Raw genomic sequence first — 24,991 nt, 5'->3', positions numbered from 1 at the left:
AAAAACCATGACTCACCTTCAAAATCCTACAACTATTAGTCAGTTAATGATCTCAACGACCAGAGTGATTCCCCAGCAGGTTATGGTTTGGAATTTTCAGCCTGTTTTGATTGAGACTGCAGTGAATGTTGGCAGATTCACCCACTGAGGCGACCTTGCTTTACTTCACATTTTCTCACTGTTACAGAATTAATGTTTGAAGGCCTTAAAATGAAACATGACTCTGTCACTTCACGATTTTTCCCCCCTCAATAAATAAAAAGTTGTTGCTTGGTTGTAAACTCCCCTCAGGTTTCATTTTTTTTGTTTTCTCATGTGACCATTTCCCACTTTGTTACCAGATCCCACTGGACCTCCCTCCAGGAGGAGCGAGGATCCTGGCTGACGATCTCTTTGGAATGTTGTCATCGAACTGGGCACCTGAAACAGCGTGGGGTAAAGATGACGTGAGTGAAACGTTGACACACAAGGAGTTGCTTTTGTCTCAACAATCGACAGAGTCAGGAATAAAACAGTTCCGGTCGGAGCTAAGGATTATCACATACTTTATAGGATCAGAGCAGTACTTTAAAGGACTGAACTGTTTGATTATGAATCATGACTGATGAGGGTGAAACAAGGTTCTGTTGTTGATGAAAGCTGACAGAGCTGCTTAATATTAATACCCAAGGTACATGTATTCCAAGTACTGTAAAATCTGCAGTACTACTGAAGTTTTAGACATATTGTGTTTAATATCAATCTCTGAAACATTTGAGGTTTGTTCCCTCATTAGAATATTTACTTTAAATCTACATTATATTAAATTTTTATAAAAAATACATTTGAAAGTCAGGTTGCAAATGTTTTCAACCTGACTGCAGTAAAGTCTAATGAAAGTTTTAAAAGCTTACAGGGGATTTTAGGCATTTTATTCCACACAAAATACAGTTTACGATGAGATGAAAATTTGTCTGGATTCTTTCACAGTAGCACCACCACGAGGCAATCTATAATACTGAATACGATAAAACAATTAGGTATAAAGATTAATAAAAAAAATCATAAAATTATATTTAGAATTTAGGTATAAAGATTAATAAAAAAAAAAATCATAAAATTATATTTAGAATCAGTTCACTTTCTAAATTAACAAAATGAAAAAAAAAACAGTCACTATATTTAGTTAACAAATTTAACTAAAACATATCAGAAAACTTGTCAAAAGTTTGAACTAAAAGTCTTGTCACAATGCAACATAAATAAAGACCAAATAAAAAACACAGAAAATTAGTTTTCAATTAACTAAAAAATAAGAGCTAAAAAATAGAGAAAAATAACACAACATGTCAAAACGTTAAGCTAAATTAAAAAAAATAAATCAAACTAAAAAAAAAGTAATAAATAAACAAAAAAAAACTCCAAAAACTCCAAGCAGATCATTTCTACTTCTCACCCAAACTTAAACTTTTTTCAAAATCATATTTGAAATAATAATAATAATTCTTTCCTACCAGACAGGCTGAAGCTGGACTCGTGGAGGTCCCTCACCCCCCCATGTCTGGTGCAGGGACGTGTTGGGGTGTCCACATCTAAAGCCCCAAAATCCCTCTTTCCTGAATTGGCCACTGGAACAACGTCACCGTTATACGGCTCCCGCTCCACAGCCTTCACCGCCTGGCTCTGGTGGACAAAGATCAAAAAGATCATTAAAACGAATGTCCCAGGAAGTGAGCTAAAGTTTTAGAACCAAGTCCATTCACAGTGTGAGTCTGCCACATGGGAGGTGCCATACCGGGTTCCTGTGGGCCTTGAACCCAGCACCCCCTGTGTGTAAGGCAGATGTGATAACCACTACACTATAGCACCTCAGGTAAAATATATCAGTCCCTTAATGGGAAAATTCAGTGTGAGTCTTTGCAACCCACACAGGTTGCCACAGGAGGCGCCGTTGAGTACGTGGTTCCTCTGGGGCTCAATCTTTTGGACCTTCTCCGTGTGAGGCAGATGTGATGGGATAAATATCCATATCCAACATGTTAAACCTACTGTATTGTTGGTTGGAATAGTAAAAAATGTTTTACCTCGCCCACCAAAAATCCAATATTGGTCACAGGCTCACATCAAACTCAACAAACTGTGTGATTTTCTAGAAGCGATGACATCATGGACTCATACCTTTTCCCTCTGAACCATCTTCTTGTAAAGATAATCTGGGAAGGTCCTCAGAGGACAGAACTTTCCAGAACCTTCTGCACACGTAAATATGCCATTTTCATAGACCAGCCGCCCACGGCTGATGGTGACCAGAGGTACGCCGTGGACGCGGAGGCCTTCGTACAGGTTGATATCTCCTCCCTGGACCTGATTGTCCACAGAGATGGTCCTGAAGGCAGAGGAGAAGCAGAGAGAGACAGAAACCACTCAGGTTAGCTGGACCAAAAACCTGATCAGCCTTTGAGAAATGGGCTAAGAGCTTTAGTGAGAAAGGCTGGTCGATGAGTGGATGGATCCTGTTTCATACTTGGATCCCTCGGGGTCCCAGACCACCACATCAGCATCTGCCCCAGGGATGATTCTGCCTTTCCTGGGGTAGAGGTTGTAGATCTTGGCTGCGTTTGAACTTGTGACTGCAACAAAGCAATTCTCGTCCATCTTTCCTCCAATCTAAAAAAACAAAAAACAAAATGAAGGAATAAATTAAATTAGTTCACAGATAAGAAGAAAATAATCAGTTTCAGCTAAAAGTGGCAGCGGGCGAGAAAGACTGTCTTTGAAGGACCAATCAATAACCTCAAAACCCAAACAGATGTCCTAGTTTCTCACTGTTGTCAGCAGCCAGACAAGAACAAAGAGCCACACGTACCACTCCTTTCTCCCAGATGACGCTCATGCGGTCCTGAATGCCAGGCAGACCGTGAGGGATCTTTGTGAAATCATCCTTACCCATGGCTTTCTGTTTGACGGTGAAGGGACGGTGATCGGAGCTCACAACGTTGAGAGTGTCACTGAAGGCCACACAGAGTCAAACGGACAGTCACAGTTACACCGTGAAGGCAGAATAGAAAGAAACAAATGTATATTTGACAAGACTAATTCTTTATACATACTTTCCCAGAAGGCTCATCAGGAAATTGGGCGTGGCTGGGTCCACACGAAGAGGAGGCACGGTGACATGAGCGGCGGCGAAGGCCCAGTCCTGGTGATAGTACTGTGTACCATTCAGCACTGTGTGGGCTGTGGTGGTCTCTCCGTGGACCACTTTACCTGCGGTGAGACCAGAGTCAGACAACTAGTCCTGTGACTTACTCTAAATGTTGATCCTGAATCATAAACTGTAGATAGAAAATGGGCACAGATATGTCTGTTGCAGTGTGTTTTAGCAGGGAAACCCTAGAGGGCACCACTAATACAGTAAGTTGTACTTGATATTCATACAGTATGGGTCAATGGAGAATGAGGCTACCTGAATTTGTAGCAGCCGTGTACTCTTGTCTCACAACATATGGTTTTGTCAACATCAATGTCAATGTCAATGCAGTGATTTCCAAATACCGTGCCGATAGAGATGGTCTGAAAAACTATTATTTATTTACTGCAAATATTTTATCTTCATCCATCAGACAGTGACAGGTGAAGACAAAGAACAACAGAGTCGGTTCCATAGTAACAGGCGGTCCAGACAAAAGTCTATCAGAACAACAGAGTCGGTTCTATAGTGTAGCGGTTAGCACGGCTGACTCAGAAGCAGAGAGTCCTAGGTTTGATTCCCAGAGAAACCCTCTGCTAGGCGCCTGCTTGGCGCCAGCCTGTTAACAGCATATCAGCTGTTAACAAATTCCCAAATATGAGATCAATAGAGTTCAAATTACAAGTAGAGCAGTTCACTGGGAATGACCTATTTCTAATGTACTTTTGTAGCTTTACACCAGTAGACGTGAACGTCACCTTGCATTTTGGCTGTAGCCACTACATCTCCTGCTGTCATGCTGGAAACATTCACAAGATAGATGGGACAGTGAGCCTAGGAAAAAAAACACAAACAAAAATATTCCTGTTACAACTAAGAGCCATGCTAACAGCTAAGCTCCAAAACACAACCTGCATGCCATGCTAACAGCCATGCTAGCAGCTAAGCTCCAAAACACAACCTGCATCACACAACAACAAAAAAAAACTAAAAAACTGTGATTATGATTAGATTTGAAGTGTGTTGACTCGCTCAAAAATCAGTCTAAAGCTATGCTAACATTTTTAAAATGCTAATGCAGCCACATCATTAAAGGTTCATTAGTGCATGCTAGCCTTGTGCTATGCGCTAATGTGCACAAATAAGCACTACAGAAGTAAATGCTGATGGAAAACTCATCATGTTCTTCAGGTGTGTGTCATAAATCCACCATAAATGTAATTTTTAAGGGATTAAGGGATTTTCAAAGAGCTGTTCAGGGAATCTCGGTGTAATAAGACATGAGCGCTAATGTCCAAATTTAATGTTTACGACGCATCACTCAAATGTGAAGCAACGTGATTAAGGAAACAAACTTGGATGACCACTGATCACAACACTGACTAAGTACAAATGATTAACACCTGTTTCAAGGTTCGATTCAAGAACAAATACTTTCAGTCTCTCTTTTTAGACTTTAACCTGTGGCAAATACAGGTTTTTAAGGCATCAGATAACCGTTTCATTTCATGTCCATTAGATAAAGTCTGCCTCACCCTGTTGGCGATGGTAATTGCCCTGTGAGTCGCCTCTGCCTCCAGCTGGAAAAGAAAACATCAAGTGAGGAGTCATCATAATTCAGAGGTGAGACTGGGCTTTAATTCATTGCTGAATCAGCACTTACATTTTTCTATATTGATAATATTGAATTTTATATACATGTAGTGGACAGCTAACTAACCCTGACCACCGTACCTCTTCAGGCCTGCTGATATCAATCCCCTCTGGACCACTGATCCCCAGCTCCAGAGCTTCTTTTGCAGCCTGGAACCACAAAATAAAAAAACCCTTCATAAATGACATCATTAAAATCTACACACAATCACAACCAACAAATGTTAGGGTCTCTGTCACCTCTGCCACCAGCTCTCCATTCTCAGCATGGACTCTGGCGATAGCTCCGATGTCCTTGCAGTGGTGCAGGACCTGGAACAGCTCACTGTCCCTCAGCATGAACGTGTCTTTATAGGCCATGAACATCTGGAAGGAGTTGACTCCTTCCTCTCTCACCAGCTTCTCCATCTCTGCCTGCACCTGCAGGAAGTATGAACATTTCACAATGACATGTGCACAGTTTCACGTTTCTCACTAGAATAAAAAAAAACACATCCCAGGAATGTGTGGACTTTAATATATGAATTAAAAAATCCGATCTGATCTATGGACTATTATATGAATTAAAAAATCCGATCTGATCATGAGAGGGACTGTTGAGGGGTGCCATACCCTGGGTCCCCACCAAGTCACTCCCACATGCAGGGCGTAGTCGCAGCAGGTTTTGGCGTCTGCTGAGCTACGGCACTTCTCGTAGGCTTCAAGCAGAGACTCGTTCTTCTCTGGCAGAACGTGTCCAATCACCATTGTTGTTCCGCCAGCGAGAGCCGCCTGGAAAAGCAAGATGCCAGTTGGATAAATGTAATGCTATGATATTGAGTTGAGCTGCACTGTTGATATACAGGTTTTTATTATATCATCAGAAAGACTGGGAAGAACCTTTTCTGCAGCGCCCCCTTTTGTTGAAAAAACTGTTGTTGAGACCCCAAATAAACAAAACCCCAAATTATTATTTTTTTAAATAAGATACACATAAGGGCATTTTTCCAACTTTGGCACAAAGAAAAAAAATTGCTGCCTTGCTGCACCCCCCTTTGCAATTTCTCTGTGCCCCCAAGGGACACCTGCCCCCCATGTTGGAAACCACTGATCTACAGTGTAATTAAAAACATCCTCAAACCCTGTTATGGTTGACACCCAGCTGCAGGACGATTATCTTAACATGTGAAAACTGCATATAATAAACAGAATGTAATTTCTTGCGAAACACATTTACAGCCTGTGTCTCCATGGCAACAACGTTGGCTCACTTTACAAATTTGACTACAAGAAATTTTCTGTGGCCAACTCTGGAGGTTTGTGTCAAATCTTGTTTTTATAGCATTGGCTCAGTTTCTTAAAAAAAAAAATTAGATTTTTTTTGTGAAAAGTTCAAGCTGCAATAATTCACTGGTTGACTATCAAAATTAGCGTCACAAATTCTGACGTAGTTCAACGCTGAAACTCGGCACTATCATAATTAGCGTCATAAATTCTGACGTAGTTCAACGCTGAAACCAAAACACTCATGTTTCTCAGGTCAATTCAGGATCATGAAGTGCTGCTGAAATAATATGGATTTGTAATAAGTCTATAAACTCTAAAGAGACCATAACAAACGATGGACACAGCTGCTGCTATAAAGCTATAAGTAAAAGCCATCCTAACAGTGATGCTCATCTTTATTGTTATGTGTAGTCGACCGGACCAAACCTGTGGGAGAAGCCATTACTGCCACAGTTCTGAAGTGTCACTACTTGGTGCTTTGACTCTAACCCAGCTGAATGGAGAGGTTCCAACTACACTCACCAAACAAATAAAACACAGTGTGTTTTGTGTGTGAGTGCACGCCTCAGTGAGCATCTGTCAGCTGACCCCAGAGACTCAGAGCAGTGTGTAGCGAGAGGCAACACGACGAGGGAGGTGGAAACTGGATGGGTGGGGGACAGCGGGGGGGACATATCTGACAGCCATTGTCTCAAAGCACAATGGTGAGAGTGAAAAGGCTTTTGCAGCAGCTCCCTGGTAACCATGGGAACAGATAGTCATCTGCGCTCAGAGATGCAGATGAACTGGGTTGGACTGGAGGAACGACGGTGATGGAGGAGACGGAGGGGAGGTGTAGGGGGTGAGGAGAGGGGAGAACGAGTCACTACCCCGTCTATATCTCAGTGTGGTTCGTCTCACATTCTCTCACAGCGCCACAGGGTGATGAGTCACTACAGCGATCAGCAGCAGACGCTGGTGTTCTCCGCAACCACGATGACCAGCACAATCAGACCGACATCGGTCTCTGCTGCTGAGCTACAGCGTCACAAAACTGCTGAATCATCTTTGATGTGTTCATCTGAAGACTTTCAACACGAGCAGTGAGGACACGCTGTTGACCAGAGTGGATTTTAGCAGCTGTCAAACTTTGAGATATTTTTAGCGTTTTTAGGCTAAATATATTGTCACTACAGACGTGGTGTCTTGGTGGGTTTGGTCCCTGAAGTCCTTGTTTGTTTTTGTAGGTTTTCCTTCATACTGTGATGACTTTAACAAGAGTTAACAAGAGTTAACAAGTCTTTTATATTCTCTGAAGCCATTTTTATTGATTTGCACTCAATTTGAACCCAAATGTCAGCTGTTACTGTGAAGGAACAACGATATTTCTGGGGTTTGTAAATACTGTAGTTCGTTTCTAATTCCTTGGATTTATTTTTAGCTTGTTTGTGATTTAGATTTTTTTAGTGAATTTTTTAGTAAATTTGTTTTTTTTAAATCATTTTTTTCACTTTTTTGTGTAACATTAATTAATTAACATACATTTTTAAAAATTTTAATTCTGTCTAAATTTAAAAGTATGAGTTTGCGACAAGCAACAGGAAATTACTTTTGCACGATTGGAAACTCATGACCTCATAAATTATTTTTAGTTACATTTATTTACGCATTTATTACTTTGTTTAGACTATCACATTTATGCTTCATACTTTTTATACTCAAACGAAATACTATCACATTTATACTTCATACTTTTTATACTCAAACGAAATCAATTACTACAAGGAAAAACCATTTTAATTCCTAGAACTGTTTCTTTTCAAACCCAAATCTTCCCATCATACAGTATGTCTTTGGTTCTCAGCAGAACTCTACCTTGGTTCCACTGTAGTAGTCATCAGCGGTGGTGGCGTTCATGAAGGTCTCCTCCAGGTGGACACTGGTGTCGATCCCTCCAGGAAGGACGAGTTTCCCTGAAGCGTCGATCACTTTGGCTCCACCAGGGATCATCAGCTCCTTCCCCACCTGCTGGATGATGCCGTTCTCGATGTAGACGTCTGCTTCCTGGGTGCAGTCGTCGTTCACCACCTTCCCACCTTTTATCAGGATCCGCACCATCGCTGAGTTGGAAGACATGGCTACGGCTCTGTGGGAGAGGGAGAGAGAAAGTTTAAGTCCAAAGAAATCCAACAGAACAAAGTGAAAACTGCACAGAGTTCCTTTCACCTCATTGTGACACGGTGCAGTGAGACCTAAGGAGATAGAGAAGTGTTAGCCGTTAGCTGCTGCTCTGAGACCAGACTGTCAGAATGTGACTGACACCAGCCACGGAGCCTGAGTCAGTGGTGTCAGTCCCCGCCTGTGACCTGACGTCCCGCTGGACGCTGATGTGGTCGTACACAGAGAGGAGTGGGGCCAGTTGTAGATCACAATAAGAGGCACACCAGAGTCTAAAGGGCTATTATTTAGTGACACTGGGGGAGCACAAAGATGCTCAATCATCAATATGCAGCCAGAATAATGAATAATGGTATACAGTCTCAAAGTACGTGACAAAGTACGTGTGAATACTTATAATCAGGAATATAATAAACTCCATCTACTTTGACAGATTTTTTTTTTTAAATCAATTTTTGTTTGGCATGTTAAGTTACAAAACACATGAAAAAATAAGACACACAAACCATAAATATTTAAAAATTAATGTAGCAGTGGGGTACTGATATTCTGAACTCAATAATCAGGAAAAAGTATCGGAACAATAACAGAAAGTTGGACTAGAAATCCCTCTGAGGTAACAATACAAAAAAAAGAAAAGTTCAGGAATCATTTACACTAATTATACCAAGGTGTACACTAAGTACATGAAGTACACCCTATTATACACCATGGTATAATAATAATGTTCAACTTCAATGAAATCAGTGTATGGACACGTAAGCCATACCCAGGTACCATGATCAGCCCCCGAGCCAGACTTTGGAACATGCCTGCTCCTTTTCTAGCAAAAACTTGGTAGTTCCTTCTCTGCCAGGACGAAAAACACTTCATCTGTTAAAATACTACAGTAGAAATTGTGTGCTTGGGTCGTGGTATTTTTATGCAGTACACTTTACACAGTGTTAAAGAAATAAATAGACAGATATTTGTTAATTGACTGAATCAGCAAAAGTGGATGAAGTGGAATCTACAATCTGTCAGTCACTGGAGAAGAGATTTATTCTGGATTATGAAATCTGCTCCTTATTACAAGACAAATCCCCAAGATAACGACAGAGCGTACTTCAGTCTACTGTGAACTCTGAATACTCTTACTGGCACTGATTAAATTTTCATGAACAACAAAGACAGACTCCTCAAGATCCTTATCACACGACGGTTTCAGCGATTTACAAATGCACGCATGTGTGGTTATTGTTGTAAATGGTGAAACCTGTATTCAGTCACTGGTTGTTTTTTCCTTTTTTAAAGCCCTGGAGGAGGCCCAGGACCTGGACCTCGGTCGGCTCCACCTCATTCGTCATGTTCTGGTGGATGTTAGGAAGAGGGTGTGTGTTGAACATTAAAGTTGTGGTGATGGATGATACGTGTGAGTGTGTGTGTGTGTGTGTGCGTGTGTAATAACAATGCGTCCATGAGAGGGTGGGGCAACTTCACTGCATGGGCTCCTTAACATATTTAGATCTGCTGATGGAGCAGTTGATACTAATGCTACCATGACTAATCATTTATTACAACAACAATAATACTATTATTATTGTTGTTGTTATATAAAAGCAAATATATGTATTTCCCATAATTATTGGCCAGATTTGGCATAAAATGTAATAATAATATGATAATAACAATAATAATGATAATAATAATAATTAATATCCTGCACTGGATACCGTTTATAACAGGTAAACATTTTTCACTTTTATAAAACCTTTCACAGTCAAAATCTAAAAAGGACCGCTAAGAACCAACGACGAACTAACGTGTGATTAATCGATTGATTTTTCTCCGCTATTGCACATGCGTCAACATTTAATTACATTTATTCTAATAATGTTAAAAAACCGCATGTATTTTTTCTATTTAAATCGACTATAGTGGTAATATTTTTGCATTTTTCAGACCGGTAGTGAATGCACTGGGATGATGACACTTGTGCAACTTGACACAAAGAAACCGTTGTGAGTCCTGATCCTGATCCTGATCCTGATCCTGCAGGAGCTTTACCATCACCGGCCTAAAAACCTCCACCCAGCTATCACCAGGACCTGGTCCCTCCTCCGACACCATCACTCCGACCTTATATGTGTGAAGGTGTAGCCGGAGCTTCAGGTCTGTATGATGCTGACAGGAGGCGCTCACACCCAGACACCCAGGCCTGGAAACAAAGTCTCCCTCAGGAGGATTTTGGGGGAGCCCTGCTGCAGAAACGACCAGGAACAAACCTGATGATGTGCATCACTCACCTCCTCTCTGGACCTCCTCCTCCTGCTCCTGCTCCTGCTCCTGCTGATGAGGCTTCTGCTCCTCCCGGCTCCTCTGCTCACTTTCTGACAGGAACTCAATCCCAGACAGGCACTTCCCAATCAGACACACCGAAACACACACACGGCAGATGGAAGCCTTCCCGGCTGATCTGAGACCAGCAGAGCGCGACCTCATCAATGACAAGTCAGCAAAAACACACGAGTTAGTTTTCCGACTGTAGCTTTTCAAAACAAAAGGCTGACGATTGTCGTTACTAACTACCATATATTCTGTAACACTGAATATTACCTGATAAAACAAACAAACAAACAAACAAAAAAACAGATAAGATATTGGATTTCAAATTAAAAATGTATAATGACATTTCACTAACCAAGCGCTAACCAAAATTAAAAATGTATATTGACATTTCACTAACCAAGCGCTAACCAGAAATACAAACGAATTAGCTAAAACTAACAAAACATAACGCCCGCCATCTGCCAAGAGAATAGACCGCTAAAAGTAAACCCGTAAGGGGTAAAACTACTTGCATATAACACAAAAGTATCGTAAGGTGTTAAAACTACTTGCATATAACACAAAAGTACCGATACATTTACATGAAAATGTTATTTTCCACGTTCTTGTTTGGCGCTTCTTCCGCTTTTATTTTTTTACGTTAAACCTACGGTTTCCGGCACTGGCCGCAATAACTTCAGGTAACTTGACTTAATTGGAAGACTCATAGCCATGTGACAGAGCGAAGCACCAATCAGCGTCAGCGAGTGAAGGCTTGGTCCCATCAACTTCCAATCCCTGTGAGTTTTAGGCGTGGCCACAGTGAAGAGGACGAAGAGGGGAAGAAGAAGGGCGAGAAAATAGCCGAGCACAATAAACGTTAATCAAGTATTATCCTTTATGGCCGCTGTACGGCGGGAATATTCCTGTGACTTTTAACTGAACGTACATGCTCACTTTCCTATTAACTTAAAAACAAAGAAAGTGACAAATACACATTATACCTTTATATACTATATGTACAAATATTTTGTATGCATGTACGTATATATATATATATTGTTTTTAATGGAGTGACGTCCACGGTACTGTATGTACATAAAATAAATCGTTATTGCTTTATATATATATTGAACATTATTGCACTCTTAATTTTTTTTCAATTAAATTCGACTAGCTATTTTTCAGTGTTTCGAAACAAATTAATTAAAACTTAAACCAACTTTTTTTACACCATAACGTCCATCCATCCATTAGCGAATGGCGCTGGAGCCAATCCTAGCTTCATATGGGCAAAGGCAGGGTTCACCCTGGACAGTTTGCTAGTCCATCCCAGGGCAACATATAGGGATAAACAACCATTCACACTCACATTCACACCTACAGTTGTTTCAGTGTCCCATTAACCTACTCTCCTACTAAGCATGTTTTTGGGCTGTAAATTCTCATATAATCGTGAACCCATCTGTCACCCTGGTTGCACATCTCCATCCGCCATAATCTCCACAGGCTTGTCATCCGGACCATCTCCCCTTGTACTCCTTGTCTCTATAAAAGAAGTATTTAAATGTAAAAGAAAGAAAGAAAACAAAAAACAAAGCAAGGACAGATTTGTGTGGGGTTTTTTTTGCACAAAAACAATACATTTATTCAAGTGTTCTCCAGCACAAGTACATACGGAGCCTTTAATCTTCTCTCTGGACACTAAACAAAAGTATGTGGAGTTCAAATTTTTGTAATGACTGCTACATTTGCTGTACGAACTGGTGTTGAGGGGAAAAAGTGTAGAAGCCATAAAACAGTCATGACAAAAATGAAAGAAATAAAAGAAGTCACCTCGAGCATCAAGGGCACCAGCTGACATCAAATTATTGACCTGTTTGAACAGTAAGAAGTGAAAATGCTAGTTCTGATTCACAAAAAAAATATTAACAAACAAAACAAAGCTTCATTTTAAAACAGAAAAGCAGACATGGAGAATATTACGACATGGAATGTAAGATTAAGGAAGCGAGTCATACGCATAAATTATGCTACAGTGAGTTACCAATTTTTTTTCTCACACGATTTTCCCACAGATAAGCACCAACTACAGCAATTGCTAGTCTAAAACAATATAGGAAACCTTCCATTATTTCTTTCCTTTTTTCAAGTACAAAGTTAAAATGCCTTTGTTAATATATTTATATTGAGTGAAATGATACGTACTTTCCCCCATTACGACAAGGAACATAAAAACAGTTGTTGTCAAGACAGGTTTTATTTGTTGTCCAATCAAATATATTTTTTTCTTGATTAGATAAAACGTCTAGCACCATCAGAAAAACACCTACAGTCCCTCATGTTCTGAGAAATTTGACAAATAAAAAACAGCATCAAACAGAAATGAAACACCACGTAGGGCTGTGCAGTGAAGTAGAGACCGTTCATCTTAAAGCTTCAAATCATGTGACATTAAGATATGGACTTTTCACTGATAAATAATTAAATTATAAAACTTTTAATTTTTTTTTTTTAATTATGGTCTACAGACCACACTGGTGACAATTTGAATACAATTTGGAGATGAAGTACTGAATCATGGAGCAGTGGGTTTATGTGATCTGATTTAAAATTCTACTCAGTGTGGCATGTTAAGGACAAATTGTTGACATAGGGGTCGCTGATTAGTCATTTTTGTGCCAAATGCTAACAAAACACTTTCAATGCAGTTGTTTTGCAAGAACACAAAAATATAACTCAGGAATCTTGATACAGGACATCATGTACTGCTCGTTGTTACCACTAGGTGTTGTGACAACTTTATATCTATTAAAAAATTCAACATTATCTAATGTTTTCTTACATTTCTGGGGGTTGGACAAAAACAATTGTTATACATTTCTGTAGGCATTCACATTGTAAATGTGTGGGATTTCGCTAGGGGTCACTAATGTGCTGTTTTTATCCAATAATGTTGACTTGGAGTCTCTTCATTTTTAATTGTCGAAATCAGTTTAGAATCAAATTGATTTTCTTCCTTTTTACTTTATATTTATGTTATCTTGGTTGGCGATAGCATATATTAGCAAAGAATTATATTTGTACATCTCAAACGTTTAGAAAAAAACAGCAAGCGGAGAACTCTATGTACAAAGTGTACAAACAACGAGGAGTGTTAGGATTGAGGACAGGATGTCAGAATCACAATTATGTGCATGGACAAGAAAAATCATAGCATTAAGTAAGGTCACTTAAGAAACTAATTACATTAACAAATTAAATGTATTTTTCGTCTTAAATATAATAGATAAGCCATAGCATCTGTTTTTTATTTTTATTTTTAATTATCCTCTTAACTCTTTGAGTGCTGACGACTTTGTCAAACACTGCGTCAGTTTTTCGTTTTGACAAACTGTAAACCCTCCACACTTAGCATCGGAGGTTTACAATCAATAATCTGTCATTTTCTGAGCGTACTGTAATCCAGATCTGGATCAGGTGGTGGAAATTTGACAACACGGCATCTGGGATTTTTACTAAAGGGAAATGTAACTGTTTTTAGGAGAGATTTTTATCACAAAGCAGGTGATGCTGTTAATGTTTGACAACGTTAATAGAACTGAGTTAAAGTTGAAACCATTGTATTAGAAATGGATGTAGCCGTTAGCTGTCTGAATACACTGACATCTGCCAGACGTGTTTTCGCTAACTGGATTTGATAGTGCAGTAGTCAATCATATGTTCTAACAGTAAGTGCCTCAGACCAGTAGGTGGCGTGATCTGGTTTTGGTCACAGCACTGAAGAAAAAATAAATATCAAACAGCTGCACATTATGGCTAAATGTATGCTATTTTTCCTTCTTTTTGGTGTTGGTTCACTTCACCCAACATATTGTGCTCTATCTCCCCCTATTGGTCTTGAATAGGCGACCATAATGTTGTGATGAACAGCATTAGCTGCTACGACACCTGGTGGTGGATTTAAAGAAAGACTTGTGAAGTAAAGTCCTTCATTAGTGATATGAAAATAATAAAACAAATTCACTTTTGACACCAGCTAAGATGCCCTCTAGTGGCTGCCTGCTTCTTTCACTCACTTTCTACTTCACATGTGCAACCAAATGCCAACATCCATTTCTTATGTAGAGTCTAAGATGGTAACAAAATGCGTTGCTCAGTAAATACAAACTACGGTGCGTGGGAGTGCGGGGTTAGAATGTGGGTTTCACATATCAAAAATCGATCCTTTTTACTTCTATTGGCACAGCCCTACTGAATACAAAATGTATTACACCAGGGTAGATCAGTTCACATCATCAACAACCAAAAAATTCACAAGAACCAATACTTTTTAAAAAAAGGTCAAGAAAAAAAAGGAAAAAGTGTACATATAAAAAAGTGCTTAAAAATGTTGATAAAACAGCACAAAATTGCTATAAAAAAGGTAGAACTTTGTGAAGCCGCACCATATTATTGAGGATTTGCACCTGACAGTTTTTTTTACAGTTTAAAACGATGGAGGAAGAGGAGGAGGAGGAGGAGACCTGGTCACATTATCTCCTCCAACTTCTCCACCCTCACTAACAGTTGTACAGTAATGTCCTTGGTCAGGATGAAACTAGAAAAAAAGTAGCTCACCACAGATGTTGAGTCTACGTTTTTTTTTTTTTCTATTTGAATGACAGAAAAAACATCATTCCCCATGTGGCTGTAGCTTCACTCTCTGTTTGTGCAGATCCAGGCGGCGCGGCCTGGGCGTAGCAAGGCTGAGAGATTAGAACGAGCACCAGTACAAAGGGTATAAAAGCTGCAGCAACTGCAGGAAAAACAAGGATATGTCAAGTTTTTGCAGTCGACCGTGGGTCACTTCTTCCTCTGAAGTGAACAAAGAGGGCACAGAGCAGTTGAACTTTGTTTTTTTTTTTCTTTCACCACTAGGAGTAAAAAGATCAAGTATTTGTGTTTCAGCAACAGTTTCAAAAACGCTCCGTGTTGTCTAAAGTCGTAGTGCCACATGGGTCGTGATGTTTCTCATCATTTCGGAGCACCATGGTATTGTAACCATATTACAGTAGTACCTTATATTACCTTCGGTTGTGTATAGAAACTGTAAACAAAGAGGTATTTGTGATCTGGTGTTTTGGATTCTAAGAGACACGGCTCTCCTGACACTGAAGACCCCTTTGGTCTCCCCTGAGCTGCACTGACGTTGGGAAGTGAGCAGCTCCTGATGTTCCTCAAAAGGTGTCTCGCACCAAATGTTTTCTACCAGGGATGTCCCGATCAGGTTCACTGGCTGCTGATCCTGATCCGAACCCTGTACTTCTAGATCAAGACGAAATACCTATATCTGCCGACATCAGACATCTTCTTACTTCTTTGAACCAATTACTGTGACCAGCTATTTTGCTAATCGACTTTTATTACTTTGTTGGTCACACAATTCTGTTTGCTGTGCCAGTCACTGGATTGAGTCTCTATGTGCAGGCACAGAGGCGTTAATAGTCAAAAAAGAAGCTGCTCTTCAATGGCAACTGACTTCCTGACCATCATGTAAGAAAATCACCACACAATAATTCCTGACCTCACCCTCCAAATGTGCCACTTCAACACTTGGTGTTATTATTATGGTCTGGCAGGAACAGCAAAACTCGACCTTTTTGTTTGACTTGTTTTCATCTGGAACAGGTCAAAATGACAACTCCAGGTTGGGGATAAATGTCTGTCTGATTTGGAGCAATTTAAGTATTTCAGGGCAGGGGCTAAGATTGAGGTTAAGTGTAGAAAACTAGCACCTCCTGAATGACTGGAGTTAATGTAAGTAGTACATGAAGTGGAGGAAGAGTCGGTTCATAAGATCAGGATCGAGACATCCCTGCTGTCTACCTGTGTCCACTCACCCTCTCCTACAACACCCCCCCCCTTCTGTCTCAGTGTCTATTGAAGAAAGCATAGTCTCAAGTATAGCTTGCACAAACAAATCAACAACACTTGATAACACTGCTAAAAAGGTAAAATGACATATCAAAAAAAAAAAAAATTAAATAGAATAAGAATTAAAAATTCAAATACAAGTAATAATGTGAAATCTACGTCAATGTGTGTTTTTCTTTTCACTTGCAAATTATACCAGGGTATAATCTGAGGATCAAGGCTCTTATTTCTAGTCACAACGTACAGTTGTAGAACTGAATGGTTCCGAGCGAGTTTCTCTATTTTCACGCTTGTGTTTCCTCAAACACAGGCAAAGTATTCTTTGAGTGGTGCAAAGAGGTGACGGATAACAGGGACGCTCCACGACCTGCCCAGGAGCCTCTGTCTCGCCAGCCGGCTCATGTTGGACACGTCCGTATAGTGGACCGGAAAACCGAAGATCCTGGTGACAGCGACCAGGAGTGAGGAGCAGAACAGGAGGAGATACGGAAGTTTAACACAGAGGTTCTACCACTAGAACAACACAAAGAGTTATTTATGGTGCGTTCACACTCGCCAGGTTTGGACGGCTTCAAACGGACTCTTTCAGGGTTCTGTATGGGATTCCAGAAACCTAGGTGTATTTTCGGTGGCTCATCAAGGTAAAGTTAATTTGAAGTTAATTAGGTAATTTGCATAATCCTCATTAATTCTTTGACAACGGCCTAATGGGACACAGGGTTTCACAGGTAAATAAAGAACTTAAAGTCACAGCCTTCTATCAGGTCTTTCAGCTGTGATGTCACAGCTGTACACACCTGTCTTGATGATTACAGTAAAGTGCCACAGTATTGTCGCCAAGTCGATTACTTCAGCCGATTTTGGTATTTCTTTCAGCTTTCTAATTTTTTTCTGGTCTGCGTTTGTTTTTGTAGACCTTGTTGCTTGTTTCTGTCTTAAGACCTGACAAGGATTTATACCAGGAAAATGACTAAATGGTTGGTTTTTATTCTTTGGTCCAAACCACACCAAAGGAACCAAACTTCAAGTGTGAACACACCTTTAGAAGCTCCGTCATCGAGCTCACGTACCTCTCCATCTCCGTGCACCACAGAATGTCCTCCTTCTCGTTCATGTAGACTGGGAAGTGCTGGTCCTTGCCCTGTTTGATGGAGTTAGACCTGGTGGTGATGGTCCTGACCTTACCGAACTACAGAAGACAAAGGTCATTAGGATTTATCTGTCACTTCAAGTCTCTATTTAAACAGTTAACAGTTTGCATTTCTTTGGACAAATCATTAATGTACTGGCGCCCCCTGCAGTGCAACCTATTACATTTCTACATCATGTCTTTATTGTTTAGACAATTTACTTTATTTATCCTTGAAAATGTAACAGCTTTGAGTCATTTACAATTAAGTATCAGCTTTTCTTTTCCTGACTCTTGAATCCTAAGAAGCAAAATCTGTTACAGTCCGCTACCACTGGGAGTCACTAGTGTGCAAATTAGTTTCTTTGTGAAAGATATGATGGTCAACTAGTGACTTGTTGTCACTATGAATGTAAAATTATTTTAAATCCAAACTCTTTTTGGATTGACTTATCTTTTAAAAAATATTTTTTACATTTGCTTTTATTTTATGTATAAAACATTATTTATATACATTTTATATGGTTGTATTATTTAACAGATAAATTAATCAACGTGCTACATGCACATCAGTGGATGTAATTGTGAGGCCTTAGGTCCAACCACTGCACCAGCGAGCCACCAGTCAAAACTGACACAGAGTCTGGTCTTTCATGAGGTGATGACTAAAGTCCTGTCACAATAAAACTTTAGTCTTTAGTCCAGTGACATCATGTACCTTGGCCGTCCTGCCGTGTTCTAAACAGTCCTGAAGGTCCAGTTTGTCAGAACACATCGCCGTCAAAGGCCTGAGGAGGAAGTAAAACGTTAATACGTTTTGGAATACGTTTTCTAAAAATTAATAAAAGATTGGTTACTGGGAAAGGAGCCAAAGTTGACCACAGAGGTTTGTTTCTTGGTCTTGATGTTACATATGTCAAAGCTGCAGCTGCTTCCCTCACCATTCACACACCAACCTGTTCATGCCAGGAAGGTTACCCCAGAAGTAACGGGCACGGTGGGCAGCAGACACTTCCTTGGCATCGATCATCACCGGGTTACACTAAAAGGAAGACAAGAGAAGGACAACTGTGACTGGTTCTGCTCTGCTAACATCTGTAAATACATTTACAAACAAATATACAAATAAATAAATAATTGCATGTCGCCGGCCAGGCAAAAACTGTGGACCACCACTGGTTCCCAGGCCACAGTTTGGAAATAATTGTCAGAGTTGAAAATAAAATAGCTACACCCATGACATGTGGTGACTACATAAAACACAGAACAGTGTATCCAGATTATATCTTTGTATGGGACTAAACTGATTAGTACTGACTTATGGATAATTGCCATGGTAATAATATTTTTTAAAAAGTCTTACAAGAAAACAGACTAATCTACAGGTCTTTTTTATAGCATATTTAGGTGCATCATTAAGGTAAATGGAGCAAAATCTCCTTATTAATGGTCTATGCCTAACGATTATTAATATGGGCCACCAGGGGGCATTCACAGTCCACCTGGTGTCACTCTCAGTGAAGCTGCTGACCTCTAAAAAGCGAGAGATGTCCCTCTTATCGCTGACGCCCATGGCAACCACATTCTCAAAGAGCCAGAAGAAAGGCCGGTGTTCTCCTTCCTTCGGCCGGGCCTCGTGAAGCAGCCTGTAAAACTCAAAGAACAGGCGACCGGTGCCCTCTGTGGGACACAGGAAGAGATCACAAACTGATTCAGTGAAGCCAAAGGAGGATACTGGGATGATTTTCTAAATGGATTCCAAAATAAATCAGAGAATAAAAGGAGCAGATGTACCATAAAGACCTTTCCTGGCAGGGTTGACTATAGACAGATCATTGCATGGACTTCCTCCAATAACTAGGTCAAAAGGACCCCACTCATGTATCTGTGCACAGATAAGAAACAGTCACACACACACACACACACACACAGAGGCACTAAAGATAACAATATCGGGTTCAAATGGGCGGAAAATTGGAATGTTAACAACAACGCCATAAAAGAAACAGAAATGTTTGTACAGCTTTTTTCTCCTGCACCAAAGTCCACTGTGAAAATGTATGTTTCAGGCCCAAGTTGCAGGTGAACAGCTGCCACATCTGATTAGTTTGTGACGTTAACATTATTAAAATACAGAATGAAGACATTAATGTCATGAAAAGACTGATTTAAACCCAAGGACAGTGGCAGAGACTGTTTAGAAACTCCTGTGTCAAATCAACAATTTTATCAATGAGGTTTCAAATGGCAGGTCAAGCAGATTACATAATGATATCAACTATATTTTCCATGTTAACCAACTGAGCTAAGTGAGCTAACAGATAAAGAAAACTAAACTGAAAAATAGCTCTACAGCAATGATAAAAAAACTGCAAATAGTTAGCCTACTCAGCTAAATAAATATTTTATAAAAGTTGAAAAAAGTGAAATTAGCCAATCAGTAATTAAGTTAGCTGAAAAGTAGGCAAAAATACAAACACACAAACACATGTAAAACTCTATACACGTTTCCTTACATGTTTGCGTGTGACGTTCCTCACGTCGCCAACATACATGATACGACCCTGATGCCGAACGATGCCCACAGTAATGGAGTCTTCACACACTTCAGAAGCCACGTAGCGGTCCACCTGAATGCCAAGATCTTTAAGCACCAGTAGCCCTGAACAAGAGTTAGTTACAAAACGTAGTTGGAAATAAGAAGCTAAAAAGACCTCAACAGAATAATGAAAAAAACAATAGATAGAACTAGAAAAATACAATGTTTTTGCAACATTTTAAACACATGTTACAATAAAACTGGTCTTAATAGTAGTTTTGTTAACATCCAGTGTTTTGGACTAGGAATACACATTTGGATTCCACCCTTTAGGTGACGTGGCTAGGTTGCTACTGCTAATTTTTCTCATCTCACCTGTTGCTATGCCATCAAATAGTGACAGCACACGGATGGGTTTCCTCATCTCCACCATGACTGGGGGGTAAATCTTTGGGGGTTGCTGTAGAACCAGACAGGAATCGAATCAGATTAAATCAGAAGAAGAGTTGAATTAAAAAAAAAGACCCAGACTTTTGTGGCGAATCACTTACAAAATCCTGGTCGTGGTTATTTGCAAAGAAGAGCTGGAGACGACTGGGCCAGTCGGTACGACGCTCCAACAGACCAAACACTCCTTTCTGACCGCACATGTAGCAGTTCCACGGGTCCTCTTTGATGGCAGCGTGAGCCGCCCCCTGACCAACCAGGAGGTCCACGCACTCCACACAGAAACACCTGCACACAGGAGATACATAGATATGATTACATACAGAAATGTAAATGTTTACATACAAATATATATATACAATAATTTATGGATCAGAGGGTTAGGGTCAGCAAAAATGCTAGAATTTGCCAATAAGCTCCATAAACTTATTGGTTTTATCATTAAATATGTAAAAAGACAAATTGGTGCAAAATGATAAAGTATGCAACTGAATTATGAGTCTGAATGTCCTTGAATGGCCCTGCAGTTTTCTAGATACAGAAGCCAAAATGGATATTTTCTACACGCATTAACAAAATAACACATTATAAGTGTATTAGAGAACCCCCCCATAAAATTTATGGGCAATTTCCTTTTTTTTGCCTGGATCAGGGAGCAGTTTCTGACCCTCTGACACCCATTTTTACGTGACTAATTGATGCGTTGCTTTAGAAGAGCCAGAGGAGAGACAGGCGGCGCCTCACCGACAGCAGTTATTGTTTCCACACATGAGCACCTCCCGTCCTCCGCAGCAGATCGTGCAGTACGACTGGTAGCCGTCGTCGTCGTACTGGTACGCACATTCAAGGAAGCAGTTCTGTATTGTGCAGATTGTAAAGAAAAAGTTTGACATTTTTCAAATGCCTAAATGTCCGAGGTCACATCTGCCGATGCCTGAAATGTGACGACTTTATAATAAACCCGAGGATGAACCCGTCTCTTTTACAACGTGTTGACTTGTAATTAATGACCTTTTTACCTTGCAGCTCTGGCACATTCCTCCAGCGAACAGCGGGTGCTCCAGGCTAACGTTGAGACTTCCACAGGAGATACAGATGTCTGAGGAAGGACAAGTGCTGCACGTCAGAAACAAAACTCTGCTGCTGCTGCACACTGCAGTGACAGGATTACAACAGCTGCGACACTGGTTCACAGCTGCTGAGCTGTGGTGTTCAAAGAAAGGAAACACGGGGAATTTAACTACAAATTTCTCAATGATCGTAGTGAAACATGAGAGAACTGGGGGGCGGGGGGGCAGTAAACCCTGAGACAAAGCCTACAAATTAGATTAAAGCCTTGTTGCAGGCCTGGAAATACGTCTATAGGCGTAATAACTGTGGAATGCTTTATAAATACTGTAGAAGTCAGTAAGAAAGGTGAAAATGCCCACAGATAGATAAATAACAGATAGATAGATAAATATCAGCTAACAAAAGAATAAAGGATAAAAGAGAAATGTTAAAGAATAACAAAAACTAGGCTTAAAAACAACAGGCTAAACACAACCCACTTGCCAAAAATGTGTCAAAAATTATTAAAAAATAAATGTATTCGAATAAATTATTAAACAGCTAAAACTGGAGGCAGAAAAAGTTCATGTGTGAAACGTGTGAAAAACATGGAAATGTTAAGGTTTCTTCTTGTACTTTGTTCTTATCTGAAGCACATTTGTCTCCTGCTGCTCGTCAATGACGAGGCCAAGCATGAAAGTGTCTCCACTGAAGCCCTGCAGCTCTGCTGTCAGCAGGGTCACGTGGAGGTCACTGCACTTACCTTCTATACTGCGGCACTTTTGTCTGACTTCATGAACCAGTCGCTCTGTAAACAAAAACACAAAAACAAAAGAGGAGGAGGAGTTAGAAAGGCAGTAATACTACAAATTATACTCTGTGTCAGGGCAAAAGTTCAAGTATTTTCTTGAAGGTTTGCGAAACAAACTAGATAAATAATACAACATAATATTAATGTTGATTTTTTAATGAGTTATTTAAATGTTAATGTCTGAAAAAAGAGAGAAATGAGCAATAATTCATAGAGAATTTATATGTTTTTTTTGCAGCCACACTTTTTTATACACCAAACCAAATTTGGTCAAAAGGAAGAAATATTTGTCCTGGAGTGCTCCCCTAAATCCAACAGGAATCTGTTTATTATGTCATTTAGTTGGCCATTTTTGGTTTCCATGCTTTGTTCCCACACTTATCACTCTGAACTGCTGCTTAACATTGTTAAAGTGAAGTTTTGCCAGAAACTTTGGGTGGTTTTGAAATCTTGTAGAATAAATCAAAGTCAGTGAAACAAATCTGCTTGATTTGTGTCCATTTATATGCATTTATTATTAAGGAGATTGCACCTAACTTACTGAATGAAAACTGATGTCTGTGTAGACGGCACACCTTGAGATAAACCCTTAACTTCACCTTCACTACAACCTTTAAGGCCATGTGTGATAGAACAGAGTCAGGAACACGTGGCTAATGATGGCTAGCAGAAAAACTGAAGTTCTTCAACTAATGTTCATTCTAGCCAATTACTATCTATAATAAGGCAAAACAGCATTTGGGCCATATTTGCTAAAATAGATATAACAATAGCAAAAATGTTAGGAAATAAAAATTAAGCTAAAAATATCTGCTAAAATGATACAAAACAATGCATACAATTAGCAAAATATGTACTAAACAGCTAAAAGTTCACCTAAAATGATCAAATCAGAAGCTAAAATGAGTCCTTATTTACAGGTTATTTCAAAAATGGTTGTTAACCACGAATAAATAAATAAATGGGGCCCTGATAAATGACTGGTCACCAAAACGTCTCGTGTTTGAAGAACATCAGGTCCATTGTTCAGTTTGAAGCTTTTTGTCTGCTCACATCATTCTCCACCGTCTTAAAGTTGTCACTTTAATGGACCCTTTGTCCGTCCATTTCTTCTCAGACCACATTACCCTGACGTCCATCCCCGCTTCCCAGAGGAGGACAATACGGAGGTCGCGACCTCTGTTTAACTGACTAACCCAGGAACCTCACCTCGCGTCCTCTCGTCAATGATGTCCTTCACCTTGGGTTTCTCAACTGTGCTTTTGCGGGGCTTTTTGGCCGGCGGGGGCGTGTACGCTGCTGCTTCTGGCTCCACCCACATCTCGGGGTAGACCTCTTTGTATGGGTTACGTTCCTCTGGGGTTCAGGGCAGGTCAGTCAGTTAACAACATCAGATTCAATTGTAAAAAAAAAAAAATCAGACCACACTGGTTCTACTTCTCCTTCTTACCCTCTGGTGGCTCCAAGGCCGTTCTACTTCTCCTTCTTCTTCTTACCCTCTGGTGGCTCCAAGGCCTTTGGTCCAGTGGGTTGAAATCCCGTCATGGCCCAGTCAATCATCTGCTTGTTGAGCATTTCTACTGATTTGGAGGTTTCTGTCTCGTCACTGTCAGGACAGGCCATGAAGACTTTTCCGGCCCGGCTGCTGGCCGCCTGTGGGAAAAAAGTAAAAAGTCCTTTGAATTCTTAACTCACCTTTGAAGGTCTAACAATAAAACCTTTTAAAGCCTCCATGAAAACAATGATTTTTTGGAAGAAACCAAACCCATGTCCAGCCAGGTCCTTCTAGATCACTAGATAACTAACACTGTGTATTTTGCCAAAAATAAAATATCAATAAAAATAAATAAAAAAATATTTCAATAAACCTGAAGCTATCCAAAAGCTATCTAGTTGATTTTTTTTCATTACCATGTCAAAACCTAAAAAGAAATTGTTTTTGAAAAGGTTATAATTATCTGAAAATAAAACCCGACAAGAACAGTAACACTAAGGGAACTGTTAGCTCATAAGTTATTAGTTAAAAAAGTACCTCAACATGTATAAAACCTGTGTTTGGGAATCCCCGACTTATGTCAGAATTTAATTTCCTACACTGCGACGTAACTCAATTTTCGTAGTAAGTCGTAACTCACAGATAACTGTGAACCCCACTCACCTGTAGAACTTCGTAGATGGCTTTTTTATACATGGGCTGCTTGTTGTAGGTGGGCTGGTGAAAGGCATTGCTGAAGGAACTTAAAGGCAAAAGTTTCTCGACACACACCTGCAAACACATACAACATATGGTTACCGTTCCCCACTGCTGTAGGGACATGGAGAATTATAAAGAAGAGGAGAGAAGTGAGTCAAGAGTCATGACTTTTATTTGCCCTGTGGAGAAGAGCAGATAAAATCCAAAAGCTTATAGTAAAAGTGTGGTCGTCACTGTAAACAGAGGTCTGTTTGGTTGGACGTGTCACATGATTAAAAAAAAAAAAAAAAAAAAGAAAAAAAAAAAATAATTTCAAATAAATGTAAAGGTGGGCCTTAAAAGCCCCCCCCCCG

The 24,991-nt window shown here is 39.9% G+C and overlaps 2 protein-coding genes across 7 annotated transcripts in view; both read right to left on the bottom strand.

Annotated features, from left to right (window-relative positions):
* Positions 1–297: 297 nt before the first annotated feature.
* Positions 298–10,723, bottom strand: dpysl5a (dihydropyrimidinase like 5a). 2 transcript variants are annotated; one of them, XM_008312326.3, is made up of 13 exons: positions 10,531–10,723; positions 7,943–8,213; positions 5,435–5,593; positions 5,063–5,242; positions 4,904–4,972; positions 4,705–4,749; positions 3,928–4,003; positions 3,090–3,246; positions 2,846–2,987; positions 2,504–2,646; positions 2,158–2,365; positions 1,494–1,662; positions 298–420 (listed from the first exon to the last, which is right to left on the bottom strand). In XM_008312326.3, the coding sequence occupies exons 2-13, from the start codon at positions 8,201–8,203 to the stop codon at positions 335–337; spliced, it is 1,695 nt and encodes a 564-aa protein (XP_008310548.1). In that variant the 5' UTR covers positions 8,204–8,213; positions 10,531–10,723; the 3' UTR covers positions 298–334. The 2 variants fall into 2 exon arrangements, with proteins under 2 accessions (XP_008310548.1, XP_008310541.1); XM_008312319.3 differs by lacking the exon at positions 10,531–10,723 and adding an exon at positions 8,294–8,663.
* Positions 10,724–11,631: 908 nt separating this feature from the next.
* Positions 11,632–24,991, bottom strand: part of LOC103380388 (DNA (cytosine-5)-methyltransferase 3A) — a 46,634-nt gene continuing 33,274 nt past the window's right edge. For 2 of the 5 annotated variants that reach the window (XM_008312337.3, XM_017035979.2), the window contains 15 exons: positions 24,603–24,710; positions 23,941–24,097; positions 23,654–23,800; positions 22,397–22,441; positions 21,603–21,682; positions 21,328–21,440; positions 20,688–20,871; positions 20,512–20,596; positions 20,114–20,259; positions 19,392–19,482; positions 19,129–19,277; positions 18,539–18,639; positions 18,316–18,385; positions 17,539–17,657; positions 12,174–16,910 (listed from right to left, as the gene is read on the bottom strand). In XM_008312337.3, coding sequence (XP_008310559.1) covers positions 16,769–16,910; positions 17,539–17,657; positions 18,316–18,385; positions 18,539–18,639; positions 19,129–19,277; positions 19,392–19,482; positions 20,114–20,259; positions 20,512–20,596; positions 20,688–20,871; positions 21,328–21,440; positions 21,603–21,682; positions 22,397–22,441; positions 23,654–23,800; positions 23,941–24,097; positions 24,603–24,710 — 1,737 coding nt within the window. In that variant the 3' untranslated portion in view covers positions 12,174–16,768. Of the gene's footprint in view, positions 12,101–12,173; positions 16,911–17,538; positions 17,658–18,315; positions 18,386–18,538; positions 18,640–19,128; positions 19,278–19,391; positions 19,483–20,113; positions 20,260–20,511; positions 20,597–20,687; positions 20,872–21,327; positions 21,441–21,602; positions 21,683–22,396; positions 22,442–23,653; positions 23,801–23,940; positions 24,098–24,602; positions 24,711–24,991 lie in introns of those variants that run through there. The other 3 variants (XM_008312346.3, XM_025054616.1, XM_017035977.2) reach the window with 2 other exon arrangements.

Source organism: Cynoglossus semilaevis, chromosome 1, assembly GCF_000523025.1.
Source record: "Cynoglossus semilaevis isolate Cse_v1.0 chromosome 1, Cse_v1.0, whole genome shotgun sequence".
In the NCBI taxonomy this organism is placed as follows: Eukaryota; Metazoa; Chordata; class Actinopteri; order Pleuronectiformes; family Cynoglossidae; genus Cynoglossus; species Cynoglossus semilaevis.
Note: the sequence above shows the minus strand (reverse complement) of the source record. Positions and strands in the feature narration are given on the sequence as shown.